Source organism: Megalobrama amblycephala, linkage group LG4, assembly GCF_018812025.1.
Source record: "Megalobrama amblycephala isolate DHTTF-2021 linkage group LG4, ASM1881202v1, whole genome shotgun sequence".
NCBI lineage: Eukaryota > Metazoa > Chordata > Actinopteri > Cypriniformes > Xenocyprididae > Megalobrama > Megalobrama amblycephala.
This window is the reverse complement of record NC_063047.1, coordinates 24,258,817-24,274,905: the sequence shown is the minus strand read 5'-3', so window position 1 is coordinate 24,274,905 and position 16,089 is coordinate 24,258,817. Positions and strand designations below refer to the sequence as shown.

The 16,089-nt window shown below is 42.2% G+C and overlaps 1 protein-coding gene across 1 annotated transcript; it reads right to left on the bottom strand.

The window, feature by feature from the left end:
• Positions 1-8,972, bottom strand: LOC125267145 (membrane-spanning 4-domains subfamily A member 4A-like). The gene is made up of 7 exons (XM_048188488.1): positions 8,904-8,972; positions 8,135-8,316; positions 1,600-1,716; positions 1,458-1,514; positions 885-1,013; positions 399-527; positions 1-213 (listed from the first exon to the last, which is right to left on the bottom strand). The coding sequence occupies exons 2-7, from the start codon at positions 8,300-8,302 to the stop codon at positions 205-207; spliced, it is 609 nt and encodes a 202-aa protein (XP_048044445.1). The 5' UTR covers positions 8,303-8,316; positions 8,904-8,972; the 3' UTR covers positions 1-204.
• Between the last annotated feature and the right edge of the window lie 7,117 nt (positions 8,973-16,089).

The following is a 16,089-nucleotide window of genomic DNA, read 5'->3' as shown; positions in this document are numbered from 1 at the left end:
ACAAACATTACACAAGTCATTTGATGTACTTTCAATTTTCAATTCTATATATATATTATATATTATATTATGTATTTTTTCTGTTCTGTTCCTGTAACACTTGAACAGGTTGAAAAATAATAAAATCAAAAGCTTGCGTAGAAGCAAAAATATGAGCTATTAATTCCTTGTAAAGTTTGGACTGTAGGATCTCCTCACTGTGACTCAGTATCCCTGGGAAGTAACAGACAAGATAGATTATACACAAGAGACTAACAAGATCCACACACCATAAAGACTTTTTTGTAATGTATATTATGATAAATAACGAAGTGAAAATCCCACTGTCACCAACTTCAACAATTTAACAGTAGAAAAAAGGATGTAGTTTACAATGAAGCATGTTGTAAATCATTTACCTGGTTTAGTGCCACATTGACCACTGTAGAGTCGGTGTTGCTGGTGGCTTTGCAGGCAAATCCTGAGATACAGATGGAGATGATGAACTGAAGGATGGTGAACACCAGAAACATTCCAAGGATCCCAATCTATAAATTGTTCCACATGATCATTGGAAAGTACTTTCACAAATAATATCCCAGCAATTATATTGATTGAGTTTCTAAATATTATATTGCATCATAGTGAGGCATCATATTTGAACACTTGGAACATAGCACACAAGTCGCATGGACTACTTTGCCATTTTTATTTTGAAGCATGAAAATCTCAAGTCCCTACTTATTGTAACTGTATGGAAAAGAGCGGCCAGCCCAGTCTTTATTTGTAATACTTTAAATTATGACATACTTATAATTTTTGGGTGATCTTTAAGTTAATAAAACAGCACTTAAAGTACAAAAAAAAAAAAGAATTTTGTATTGCACATTTTATACATTTAGTACCTTCATTGAACATATTCTAGTATAATTGTTGCATCTTTGTTCGTGGAAATGTATCTCAATGGACATCAGAACAATGGCGGCCCCTGCAGTCATGGCACTGATCACATTCATTATAAGAGAGGCTTTTACCTACAGGAAGAACTGACATGTAAAAGGTGCCAGTAAAAGCAATGGTGTACACTTATAAAATGTAAATCTGTCTTGATCTGTCAGTGGTAAAAGAATGAATGTCTATTCTTATGTATTCTTACCTAGGAGGTACCTGGTGTTTAGGGATGAAAATAAAATCTCAACTGCATGGTCTTTATATGAAGAACATATGACTGAAAGGTCTTAGAGCTTGCAGAAAGTTATAACTGCTGAATATCAGACAAGTTATGCAGTTGTGCATCTCAAGCAGCTTCTAATTAAAGATCCAGTTTTCCTGGTCCTTTTATCATGATTCAAATGCTTTGCTGCTAACAGATGATGATATCTGAACTGCTGCTATGTTTTTGACAGCTTGTATGTATTAGAAACAATGTGACAAAATAAGAGTTTTCACCCACAGATATCAGCACATTATCTACATACCACACACACGTGAAGTTTATTCTGCGCAGCAACAGACAGAGATCCAGCACTGATGTACTGGAAAAAAAAACAGGACATTTCACAGTTCATTCTGAAAATTAAAATGAGAGGCAATAAAGCAAAACCATTAAATGAAACTTACAGCAAGGGATCCCCAGTAGGTTATGCCAATGATGACAGAAATATCATTGTAATCATAGACTGTGGTGCGTACAATACCAAATGAGAAAATCACCACTCCAATCATTATTTGGACAGTCTAGAGAGGGCAGATATGAATGTTTTTTTTCTCATAATGGCATATGTTTGAATACACACACACATACACACACATACACACAAACACACACATATATATATATATATAAGATCCAGTTCCCTTTCGTGGGACCTATCGACGCTACGTCAATGACGTGATGGGAACCTTCTGCATTTTGTGTTCGTGAAGCACCTCTGTATCCAACCAATGAGAAGACGTGACGTCAGAGGCGGGTGATGTCACGGACCAGGAAACTATAAAGCATACCCAAAAACAGAGAACGCCAGCTTCTGTTGTCTTCAGCAAGCGCTATCTGTATCTTGTCTGTCTTATTTACTGTTGTTTGTCCCTGCACACATTGCACACACTGATCTCTTCGTCCGAGGACAAGAGTTTCATAACACAAAATAAGACAAATATATATATATATATATATATATAAATGGCGGAAAAGCAGCAAAAGTTTACAAAGTGTGCTCCTCCCTGTCCGCATTTCATTACGGACGGGGATACACATGAAATGTGTGTAAAATGCCTGGGAGTTGAGCATGCACTGGCAGCTCTCGAGGGAGCTGTCTGTGTACATTGCGAGAGGCTCACTCTCAGAGTGCTACGTTCACGCCGGGCGCTCTTTGAGGAGGGCGCCGCGGCGAGTGTTCCCCGCGGGTCCAGTCCCGCTGCTGCTGAGGCACAGCGAAGGCTGCACTCGTGGGGTTCACAAATGGATTTAGCAGAGGGGGGAGAGACGGGCTCTGCCCTATCGCTCCCCTTACCTGCTAGACCCAGTGTCTCTCCTCTGGTGGCGGAAGCACGCGCTGCGGTTTCTTCCCCCCGGAGAGAGATACCGGCACTCAACATATCTTCCTCCGAAGAGGTTGATGTGGAGGGTGCCGGAGAAGGAGATGAGGGACCGCCATCCTCATCTCCAGCGTACGAGGAGCTTTTGGAGGTAGTGACCAGGGCAGTTGAAAAGTTAAACATAGACTGGCCCGCAGAGAAAAGTGAAACTCAGCCTAAGAGCAAACTCGATGAAAGATTTCTTCCAGCGCGGTCACTACCCCAGCGTCGGCGTCTGCCGTTCTTTCCCGACCTCCACACCGAGGTGTCGAGGTCGTGGAAGAGACCAGTACAATACCGTGTTTACAGCCCCCAAACGTCAGGTAAGGGCATCCTCATCTCCAGCGTACGAGGAGCTTTTGGAGGTAGTGACCAGGGCAGTTGAAAAGTTAAACATAGACTGGCCCGCAGAGAAAAGTGAAACTCAGCCTAAGAGCAAACTTGATGAAAGATTTCTTCCAGCGCCGTCACTACCCCAGCGTCGGCGTCTGCCGTTCTTTCCCGACCTCCACACCGAGGTGTCGAGGTCGTGGAAGAGACCAGTACAATACCGTGTTTACAGCCCCCAAACGTCATTATACAGTAACATCATGGGGCTGAAACACCACGGCTATGGGGCGATGCCTCGGGTGGAAGAGACGTTCGCCAGCTATCTCTCTCCCGAGTCTGCGTCGTCCCTTAAGACCCCGACGTTGCCCACTAAGCCATTAAAAACAACCTCCAGCTTAGTGGGCAAGGCTTATTCGGCGGCAGGTCAGGCGGCGGCATGCCTGCATACAATGTCTATCTTGCAGGCTTACCAAGCCGACCTGCTGGGGGAAATAGATGAGAGCGGGGAAGCGTCATTTGAAGCTATACATGAGCTTAGGAAGGTGACAGATCTAGCTCTCCAGGCCACCAAGGAGACGGCCAAATCAATCGGCCGCTCTTTGGCAGCCCTGGTGGCCACGGAGAGGCACCTTTGGCTCAATTTATCCGACATAAAGGAAAAGGATAAGAACGTCCTGATGGACGCGCCGCTGTCTCCTGGTGGCCTGTTCGGCGATGCAGTGACATCTGTCGTCGACAGGTTCCAGGAGACACGCAAGCAGTCAGCGGCGTTTCAAAAGCTTCTCCCCCGTCGCTCTCATCCCCCCGAGGCTGCTGGGCGGGAGCAGTCTCGGCCGATAGCCAGCTCCTCGGCGCACAGGGTGCAGCAGAAAGCCAGTGTGGCCACCCGGGCTCCCCCGCAGAAAGCTTGGGGACCGGGGGGGTCGGCACAGGCGAAGCCTTCCGGGGGTAGGGCGGATCTGAGGACCGTCATTATCTCCCGGAAGGCTTCCAAGAAAAGGTCCTGACACCAGTCACTTGGGACCTTTGAGGGCAGTCCCCTCCGGGGTAATTCAATTGTCATCTCAGGCGCCCGTCCTACCCCGGTGCCCTCAGGGGGCTGCTCTGCCAACCCTGCCACCCAGTGTGCGTCAGGGCGCAGCGGTCTCCACCGATCCCCCGAGGGGGGTCGGTCAGCGCTTGATTCGTTTGTCTGCCGGTGCACCGTGTCAGATGAACGAGCCAAGTGCTCAAAAAACACCAGAGACCAGTCTCGAGAGACTGGTTCCCTTAGTAGAATATGTGGAAGAATGGAAACATCTCCCGAACATTTCGAAATGGGTACTGCTCATAATACAACAGGGTTACAGAATTCAGTTCGGTTCTCGACCGAAGTTCAATGGGGTTCTCCACACAGTGGTAGCCCCAGAGCAGTCTCTGGTGATGGAACAAGAAGTTACGATGCTTTTGCAAAAAGGAGCTATAGAGAGGGTTCCTCCTCCCAGCAAAATGTCGGGCTTTTACAGCCGCTACTTCATTGTTCCAAAGAAGGATGGAGGGTTGCGTCCGATCATAGATTTACGTGTGCTAAATCGATCTGTAAAGAAGTTGAAGTTCAAGATGCTCACACTCAAACAGATTATCCCACAGATCAGGTCTGAGGACTGGTTTGTGGCAATAGATCTGAAAGACGCTTATTTTCATGTATCCATCCATCCTTCTCACAGGAAGTTCCTCCTTTCAGGGGCGAAGTTTACCAATACAGGGTCCTTCCTTTCAGCCTATCTCTATCACCCCGCACGTTCACGAAGTGCGTGTATGCAGCGCTGGCTCCGTTGAGACTCCAGGGGATCCGCGTACTGAACTATATCGACGATTGGTTGATACTAGCTCAAACAGAACGTCTAGCAGTTCAACATCGAGATGTTGTTCTGTCACACATGAAGAAGCTTGGGTTGAGGCTCAATGCCAAAAAGAGTGTGCTGGTCCCGAGTCAGGTTGCAAATTATCTGGGTGTAATCTGGGATTCCACCACGATGCAGGCGCAATTGACTCCTGCTCGTGTGAATTCCATTCTCGGGGCCGTGAACGGGGTGAAGTTAGGCCAGTCACTCACTGTAAAACAGTTTCAGAGACTGTTGGGTCTGATGGCAGCTGCGTCCAACGTTATTACTATTGGCCTTCTGCACATGAGACCCTTACAGTGGTGGCTCAGGACCAAGGGGTTTTCCCCGAGGGGAAATCCTTTTCGTATGATCAAAGTCACGCGGCGATGCCTTCGTGCTCTGGTCATGTGGAAAAAGCCTTGGTTCCTGTCCCAAGGACCCGTGTTGGGAACTCCTTGTCGTCGCGTAATGCTAACGACAGATGCTTCCCTCACGGGCTGGGGGGCGATCATGAGTGGTCGCTCAGCTCAGGGTCTCTGGGAGGACCATCAGCTCTCCTGGCACATAAATCGGCTGGAGATGATGGCGGTGTTTCTAGCACTAAAACACTTCCTCCCAGACCTGAGGGGACACCATGTGTTGGTCCGCACGGACAACACTACGGTGGTCTCATATATCAACCACCAGGGGGGTTTGTGGTCTCGCCTGCTGTGCAATCTGGTCAGCCGGATCCTCCTGTGGGCCCAGGGAAAACTCCTTTCATTGAAAGCAGCATATAGTCCGGGGCGGTTGAATGTGGGAGCAGACGCTCTGTTGAGGCAGGGCGCGAGGCCGGGGGAATGGAAACTCCACACCGAGGTGGCGGAGTTGATATGGAAAGTCTACGGTCGAGCTCAAGTCGATCTATTTGCCACAGAGGAGTCAACTCAGTGCCCTCTGTGGTACTCTCTGGAGCACCCAGCGCCTCTAGGGCTGGATGCTATGCTACAGACATGGCCGAGGCTACGTCTGTATGCATTCCCCCCAGTCTCATTGCTCCCGGGAGTTCTGGAGAATGTTCGCCAGGAGAGGGCCAACCTAATACTGGTGGCCCCTTACTGGCCGACAAGAATATGGTTTGCGGACTTAATATCTCTCCTTCACGGCTCTCCTATGGAGCTTCCTCTCAGACAGGATCTCCTGTCACAAGCGGGCGGCACGATTCTCCATCCCCGCCCAGAAATGTGGAAACTATGGGCCTGGTCTCTGAGGGGGCAAGGCTCATAGAATCTGGTCTCCCAACCGAGGTTGTGGAGACCATCCTTCACTCCAGAGCTCCCTCCACGAGGAAGCTGTATATGTATAAATGGAAACTGTTCGCTACATGGTGTGGCCAGCGTAATATGGACCCTGTCCATTCTCCTATTAGCTGTGTGCTACAATTCCTTCAGGAAAATTTTCAGGAAAAACGTAATCTGCTTTGCCCTGTGAGGGCCCTGGATGCCTACACCCACAGAGCTGCCCTGTGGAGAAAAACAGATCAACTATTTGTATGTTACGGGTCCCCTAGAAGGGGGGGCCCAGCATCCAAGCAGAGGATGAGCAAGTGGGTGGTCGAGGCCATCTCACTCGCATATAAAGCAGTGGGACAGCCATGTCCCTTAGCCATTAGAGCTCATTCCACAAGAGGTATGGCCACTTCTAAAGCTCTTTTGTCAGGAGTGTCACTGGACGACATATGTGGTGCAGCTGGATGGTCATCCCAGCACACTTTCATCAGATTTTATAATCTTAATATAAGTTCTACTCCAGGTTCCTTGGTCTTGCAAGATAGCAGCCAGGCACTTGAAGATACGGCGTAGTTGGGACAGCGTTCCCATCACGTCATTGACGTAGCGTCGATAGTTCCCACGGAAGGGAACGTCTCGGGTTACGAGTGTAACCCCTGTTCCCTGAGTAAGGGAACGAGACGCTACGTCGCGTTGCCGTACCTCCTTCATACCTGGAGCGCTTGCTTCAGACATATTCCAGAAGCTGGCGTTCTCTGTTTTTGGGTATGCTTTATAGTTTCCTGGTCCGTGACGTCACCCGCCTCTGACGTCACGTCTTCTCATTGGTTGGATACAGAGGTGCTTCACGAACACAAAATGCAGAAGGTTCCCATCACGTCATTGACGTAGCGTCTCGTTCCCTTACTCAGGGAACAGGGGTTACACTCGTAACCCGAGACGTTTTCCTGGTTTGGCAGTTGCGAGGACAACGGTACTTGTCTGACTGCATTGTGCCAAGTGTAAAATTTGGTGGAGGGGGATTATGGTGTGGGGTTGTTTTTCAGGGGTTGGGCTTGGCCCCTTAGTTCCAGTAAAAGGAATTCTTAAATTGAAAGGAAGTCACTTTGGACAATTTCATGCTCCCATCTTTGTGGGAACAGTTTGGGGATGGCTCCTTCCTGTTCCAACATGACTGCACACCATTGCACAAAGCAAGGTCCATAAACACATGGATGAGTGAGTTTGGTGTGGAGGAACTTGTCTGGCATGCACAGAGTCCTGACCTCAACCCGATAGAACACCTTTGGGCTGAATTAGAGCGGAGACTGCGAGCCAGGCCTTCTCATCCAACATCAGTGCCTGACCTCACAAATGTGTTTCTAGAAGAATGGTCAAAAAGTCCCATAAACACACTCCTAAACCTTGTGGAAAGCCTTCCCAGAAGAGGCTGTTATAGCTGCAAAGTGTGGGCCAACTCCATATTAAACCCTACGGATTAAGAATGGGATGTCATTAAAGTTCATGTGCACATAAAGGCAGGCGTCCCAAAACTTTTGGCAATATAGTGTGTATAATATATATAGATATATATCACAGGAACCATAATTTGAACTTTATTATATATATATAAGTATATATATATATATATATATATATATATATATATATATATATATATATATCACAGGAACCATAATTTGATATATATATATATATATATATAGATATATATATATATATATATATATATATATATAAGAAAGTTCAAATTACGCTTCCTGTGACAGGTAGGTGTAGGGAAGGGCGATAGTAAATTGCTTAGTCTCATATAAAAGATGTCCTTGCGGGGTCCAGTTAAAGGACCCCACAAAGTCAAACATTCCTTATCTTTCATACTTTGTGGTAATAAATACAAGTTCACACACACACACACACACACACACACACACACACACACACACACACACACACAAGAATCTATTAATGTTTCATGCACTATGGGCAATCAGACAGCACACATCTATTAAGTTGAAGACGTATGACAGCAGCTTTTTATTTTCTGACAATTTTATCAAAGAGAAACATGAGATATTTCTCAAAACAAATATAATTATAATTCATCATTTAATGCCCTACCCCCAGTGCCTTTGGTTGTGCTTTGAAAAATTCTGCGAGAGCCGTATTATGATATGCTCCTGTGGCCTCCTGTCCATCATCACTCATAACAGTATTTTGTGTCACCTGTGGATTTACTTGGATGACAACTGTAGCTTTGTCAGTTGAGATGATCTTGCTGGTTTCCATTAGGCAGTTTTCACCTGTAATTAAGCATTCAAATTCTTAAGTTCACAACTTACTTAAGGTTGTTTTTCTGCTTTTCATGTACAGTATATTTAAAGCATAAACTAATACGCCCTTGTACAGAGTAACTTACTGTATTAAAAAGTAAAAGTAAAAAAGGACTGCACAGCTAAAGATTTTTTCACTATAATATATACTCAAATAACAATCATTTGATTTTCTGAGATAAACAGTTAGGATAAATGTATAAAGAGTTTTTGACAAGGATGCCTTTGGAGTTTCTCCTCTCTTCTGAAAAATCAGAGGATAAAATTTACACTGTTCACAAATATTTTGCATGATTGTATATTTATAGTCTAATGTCCAAACAAATCACAAAACATGAAAAAATGGAAACATTTAAATTTTATGTGCCAAAGTATAACAACAGATGAGCAACAACTTACACTAAAACTATCGGTGATGTGAAAAATCACAAAAGTCAAAAGATGATAATTATCATTTTAATTGATGTATATCAAAGTATGTATATACATACAAGCACTTAAACAACAACAACAACAAAAAAACGTATAGATATTAACTGATGCATAAAATACTTTACCTGAAATGAAATAAGTTGATGATAATTGCTCTTATGGTGTATCTTTATGTGTGTGTGTGTGTGTGTGTGTGGACTGAGAACACTGCTGAGGAGGAGCTTCCTTTATTTGAGCTCGCTTTATGTTGATGCCCTTCCTAAAATTCAAATTTTAGCATTTTTTGTATCTTTGTATGGCTGTGAATTTAATTATCAAAACTCAACAAATCTGAAATATCACCTATGAGCGATGAATGTAACATTAATGAAAGGGACACTGGAGCATACTCTGGAAATACAATATATATATAATAACACATAATGTTTTTCACTTCAAAACTAAGGTTCGGTTTAGCTGATAAAAAGCATACCCTGAATGCAATTTGAATTGTTTTGAAAATAATAATAATAATAACAACAATAATAATAATAATAATAATGCAGATGTAATAATGTAATGTAAAAATTAATAATGTCAATATCAGACAACTACAGCTGATAGTTTCACACAGTGTGGTGCAAGGCAGTTTACCATTGAGGTTGCTTTATATTTCCTTTGCATACTAGCTGTACCTTTGCTCTTGTCAATTGCTTTATCTGACATAGCAGACAGCAGTACTGCAGTAACTGACAGTAACTTAATAAAACACACAAGAAGACATAAAATTACATGTCTTCATGTCAGCAATCAAGTTATTTGATTTTCAATACAAAGTGTATAAAATAAAGTAAATAAAGTTTTTTTTTTTGTTTGTTTGTTTTTGTAAAAATGCATAATGTTTTCTTTTCAGGTTAGGGTATGGATTAGAGGATATTATAGGGACAAAATGTCCCCACAAAGATGGCAATATCCGAAATCCTTGTCTGTATTTTTGGCTCCAAAAGAGCTTATAAATCATACTTAGTGATGTTTTTTGAAATGTAAAAATGCAGAAAGTTTTCTGTAATGGGTAGGTTTATGGTAGGGTTACAGTTAGGAGATAGGATATATATTTGTACAGTAACAAAATCATTATGGAAAACTCCCCATAAAACCTGCGTGTGTGTGCGTGTGTTCACTCCTATTATCCTATTAAAGTGCAACACGCAAAATGGCAGACTATGTTTGGAATATGTTCTGCTTTCTAAATAAAAGAGCCAAACGCTGAAAGATAAAATCACTGCGTCACTGCAGCTGCCGTTAGAATCTCTGGTTCCCATGATACTCTGACTCACTATCAGTTTTAATTGTGGTAACAAGAACCACAGAACATAAACATCATATTTTATAGGCTGTAAGAAGAAATAAGATAAACTCTAGAAGAAGGGCCTAAGAGAAAGGCTGTAATTTACAACAGCAATATTCGATTCTTGAACAAATCATTCTTTTAAGTGGGTAACTGCTTAAACCTGTTCACAGAATTGAACTGAATCGAACTTTAGCTAACCAAATGAGGAAATTAGACTGTCCAGATGGGTTACTGAACTGAAGAACTGGTTTGAAATTAGCAAATCAAACCTACAGGCAGAGTTGAAATTTAGCTTTTCTGTCATGTCTGACTCAAAAAGAAGCAAAAAAGCAGGTTCTATCTGTCAAAGTTTTCTGAGGATAATCATGCTCAAAGATCTGACATTTAGGAGAGACAGAAAGAGCTCAAAAAATAATTTATTACATCAAGAAATTAATATGACAACACAATCAAAATGTCTGTAATGTTAGTCAATCGTCGTGATTATATATTATATGATTATATATATTATATAATACAATCGTAGATTCTAAAGTTAATGATGTAGTAATTAATAGAAGGTCAGGTGTCTTTTTTCACCTTTGTCCCTTCTAAGATGACCTTTGACCTTGTAAATGGTTGTGTTTTACTACAAATGCGGCTGACTGAATATTTCCTGTCTGATACCCATTATGTTTATGAGCTTGGCAACACTGCAGGCTTCTGATTTTACCACTCTACTCTCCTCTTGAATAATTACACAAAGAGTGTATGTGAGATGTGTTTGGGCGGTGTGTGCGTCTGTGTTTGTGAGATAGTGGGGCTGGTTTCCATAGCAATGTGACCCAAAGTGCTCACAGTAACCTAATTCCAAATAAATGCATAGATAAACATACGGAGTTGTCAGTACAAAAGGATGAATGCTAAAAAGAAACAAAATCCCAAACACTGAAGCGTACTTATAGGCAAACTGCCTAAGTGGCATCTTTAGCAGCGGCCCGACTATCAACCATACGTTTAAATAAGGCGCCATGACAATTTTCATGTGCGCTCGAGTCACACCCCAATCACACCCATCAGACCTACAAAAAAGAGAAGAAAAAAAAAACCCACAAACACAACAAATGGGTCATAACAGGTTGCTTTATATTTCCTTTACATTCTGCTAGCTTTCATGAGTTCACACTTACGAATAAGTCAGATTGAATAAATGGTATGCGTATTTGGCGTGCTGTCCGAGGAGAGGGCTCCGAGCTCTGTATTTGGCCCGAACCCCAAGTAGTCCCCCCGTATTCCTGGCTGTGTTAGGAAGAGCCAAGAGTGAGGAGTCGGGGTGGCTGAGGGATGCTGAATACTGTCGAGAAATCAGGGCAAGTCAAGCCTGTTTCTGAAAGAGAGGTAACTTCTACTCAGAGTCAGTTACCATGGTAACATACTCTGTGAATCTAACCTGGTCAGGGGCCCATTTCAGAAAGGAGGTTAAGTGAAAACTCTGAGTATGTTAACCCTGAAATAAGGGAAACTCTGGGTTTTATGTTTCAGAATGGGAGGTATGTCAAACCCGAGAAAGCAGGTTAAGTCAACCCTGTTTCTGAAAGAGAGGTAACTTATACTCAGAGTCAGTTACCATGGTAACTTACTCTGTGAACCGAACCTGGTCAGGAGCAGGTTTTCTTCGGTAAACCCAGAGTTTCCTTCGGTCTCCTCCCCCTTTTTAAAGTGCAAGTGATGTTTAAATAGTTCATTCATTCATTCACACTGCAAAAATGCTTTTCTTAAGTACAAATTTACAGTAGCTCCGCCCACCAATGTCAGACCAGGTTAAAATTTGCACACGTTCCTGACACTGCAGTGGTGTAGGCAGTTGTGTGCGGAGAATTAATTTGTGGTGCAATTGACTGGGTTCAAATCCGCCTTCTGCCAAGCCTGCTATTCTCCTTTTTCCCATCACATATCACATCAGAAAGGCATTTAATTTCAATGAAAATGAAGAAAATGTTCTAAAAGTGGAAGTAAATTGCCTAACGAGTGTTTAATAATTATAAAATAATTTACACTTTTATTATTGCATCCTGTTAAATTATTATTTTCTCCTTCTTTTTGTGGAATGTGGGATACCATGAAAATGAATATTAGTTCAATAACTTACCGTTCTACCAGTTTTCACCTTTGATATTATAACAGTGATAAGAATTAAACTTGCATTGATCCAGAAGTATGCGGACGTCATTTTGTCACGTGCTGTTGCCGTGGTGAATCGTAATATCGGAGCTCCATTGATGATGGCTTTTCATAGTCGTGGTGCACGCGCTTAACTCAGAGTCAACCTACTTAGAGTCGACTGAACTAACTCAATTCAACTGTTCTGAAACAGAAAACTCAGAGTGAAACGGGCCCCAGGAGTAGAGACCTGCGCGGGACGGATTTTTTCATCCCGCTCCCGCCCGCTCCCGCAAAAATATATATTAATATTATTTTCTCCCGCTCCCGCCCGCAAACAATCAAGTTTCGTCCCGCCCGCAAAATGTATAGGCCTAAGTATTGTTTTAAAAAAATAAAATAAAAATACATTGCATATGTAAACCCTGAAACCCTGGCCAGAGACGGTGTCATAAGGTCTTATGTCGGCACAAACAAAGTCAACACATTTTTCTGTTGTTATATTTTTAGTGCACTTGACACTTTCGACTGACTTGCTGTAAATGTCAGGGATGTTTGGCCTTTCAAAACGGTGCACACATGACGCTTCAGACCTGAAGTTCCAGACTTGTGCCCGCTGTATTTGCTGCATTTGTCACAGCTCGCAAAAGGAAGGTGCTTTCCATCGCTGTCGTAGCCTGGGTGCCAGCCCGAACCCCGCCCACAACATTTTTTGGACGGGAAGTTCGGTCTGGACTCGATCCATTGTGGAGTAATTATGCTCGGCTCCCAGAAGGCCGAGCCAATCAAATTGCCAGGGCGGGCTTTAATCGATGATGGACAGGCTATCTGCGGTTACGTAACCACCCACGTCATCAAAGAGCGCTTGGGTTGAATTGGTTGTCACCAACGATGACTGCAGCTGGAGAAGTAAGATGTTTAGATTCTGCTATCACGTCTCTAATAAAAGAAATCGACTGCGCATTAATTTTAAAAGACGAACAAAGAACCGCAATCAAGGCATTTGTCGATGGGAAAGATGTGTTTGCCGTCCTTCCAACGGGATTCGGCAGAAGTTTAAGTACAAGTTCAACATACGTCACTTACTGCGTTGCTCTGATTGGTTGTAGGTCTATCCAATTGAGTGCAGAGTTTTTTGTTTTTACTGGTTCTGTTAAGACACGCCCCATAATTCAAGTGCAATGGAGCAGTATCAGACTCACATTCTGCCTAGAATATGAGTATGACGAAGTCAGGCTATCGCTGTCGCATACTACTGAAAAAACATTTCCAAATATCAGATTTTCCTTTGCTTGGTTTTGTAGTTTTGCATGTTCCTTTCTTTAATAACTTACTAATATCTGTAGGACTAAGCGATTCACCGGAGTCATGCGGTACAGACATTTTGCCTCTGTGTGGTAGGCTTGGCTGTTTCACGCCTATGAACCACGCGAGAGTTAGCTTCCGACTCTGCGCCTGTAAATCGTTTTTTATTTTATTTTATTATAAATAAAGGTTTATTTGTTTCTAGTTATTTTATTTTGTTAGATATTTCCACTTTGCGGGAGTCCCGCAAATAATTTTATTTTCATGCCGCCCGCATCCGCATTCACCCATCAAATACTGTCCCGCGCCGCACTCGGTTGTGCTGGGTCCCGCGGGTCCCGCGGTACTCCCGCGGGAGTGCAGGTCTCTACCCAGGAGCAGGTTTTCTTCGGTAAACCCAGAGTTTCTTTCGGTCTCCTCCCCCTTATTAAAGTGCAAGTGATGTTTAAATAGTTCATTCATTCATTCACGCTGCAAAATTTCTTTTCTTACTGAGTATTTTTTTGTCCTATTTCAAGTACAAATATCTAAAAGTTCTTAAATCAAGATGGATTTTCTATATAAGAAAATTATTTAAGATATTTAGTCATGTTTCCTGGGGGGATCTAAATTAAGTGAATTTTACTTATAGTAAAATTTCAGTATCTGCCAGTGTGGTAATACAAATAATCTTAATGCAAACGGAAAACAAGATTATTCGGAGTGTCTATTACTAAGTGCAAATTTACAGTAGCCCTGCCCACCAATATCACACAACGTTAAAAACAACCCATGTGATTAATGAGCAGTTGAGTGCGCATAACTTGTGACACGATTAATCGAGTTCGAATCTGCCTTTCGCCAAGCTCGCTCTTCTCCCTTATCACATCAGAAAAGCATTTATTTTCAATAAAAATGAAGAAAAAGTGGAAGTAAATGGCCTAATGAGTGTTTAAGTAGTTTAATAGGATGCAATAATAACAGAGTGTAATGTAGCCCTACAACAATACTGTGGTGCAAAAAGTATGTAGCCTATCTGCCAGTATAAAATATAAATAGCATCTAATTACTATTTACACTTATTGCAAAGAACTGCTACTTGGCCTACATGGTAAATGGAACAAATTGCAAAATAAATAAAAAATATACTTAAATTATTATTTTTTTCTTCCTTTTTTGCATGTGGAATACCATGAAAATTAATATTAGTTCAATAACTTACCGTTCTGCCAGTTTTCATCTTTGATATTATAACAGTGATAAGAATTAAACTTGGATTGACTCAGAAGTATGCGGACGTCATTTTGTTACTTGTTGTTGCCATGGTGAATCGTAATATCGGAGCTCCATTGATGATGGCTTTTCATAGTCGTGGTGCACGTGCTTAACTCCGAGTCAACCTACTCAGAGTCGATTGAACTAACTCAATTCAACTGTTCTGAAACTGAAAACTTAGAGTTTCCCATTTCAGGGTAAGTCAACTCAGAGTTCAAGTTTTAACTCAGAGTTGGTTGAACCTCCTTATTAAAACGGGCCCCAGTTCTCATTTATGCCAAGTTGTGTATGTTGGATGGATTTATCCCTCTGATCTCCTAAGTTTTGTCATTAAAAGGTACAATATGTAATAATTTTGTCTGCTAGAGGTCGCTAGAAGCCTATTCAAAACAAAGGCGTAGCTTGATGACACCAAGTTTTAGAGCGGAATCTTGGGACATGTGGTCTCCATCTCAACGGACGGTGCAAAAGAATAGGGATTGGAGTTGGGAAGAACTCATGTTCATGGATGCGATTATTAATGTTACTGTAGTATGAAGCAGAGCAGGACCGAGTGTTGTGGGAGCTGAATGAGGCCGCTGGAGTGATTGCGCAACACAGGCCTCACAAGCAGCGGAACTTTTATTATGTCACATTCGCCGGCGCCGCTTCTGCTTGTCTGGTCATAGTATGAGGTAACACAGCTCTGTTTATCATATTAGATACATTTGAGAGTGTTGAACATGTTATAACGTTACTCTGTGCGCTCGCTCAGCGGCTGCTATGAGACACTTGTTGCACACTGCAGTAAGATAGATCGATTTTAGAATATTATTAAATATTGGATGTCTTGTGTTGATAAATGGCATGCAATTAATTTTAAAACACATTGTATGATGGAGAAAATGCTGTATTACTGTTAATAAAAATAAAGCTGCATCTGATTATGCTATGTTAGCTACTTGACAAAATAGTGTTTTTCTCTAAGGCATGATAAAGCATGGTACTCACAAAAAAAAATCAAGAAAATTGATTTAAACAATAAGACTAAATGTGTTGAGCAGTATAACAACCATTTGTTTTCTGTCTATAAATATATCAAAACAGTTGTTCCCTTGTCTATTAAAATGTGTAATATTTTAATGCGTCTTTGGTGTTTCCATGGTTTCTACAAAATAAAACCGGAAACCTCTATTCAAACCTCTACTGCTCTCTATTCAATATTCCGTTTCACTTGGAAATATGTCACAACACTGGAGAAAAGTCGTTTGCAACTTCCAGTTCATGGGGACTTTCATGGGAAA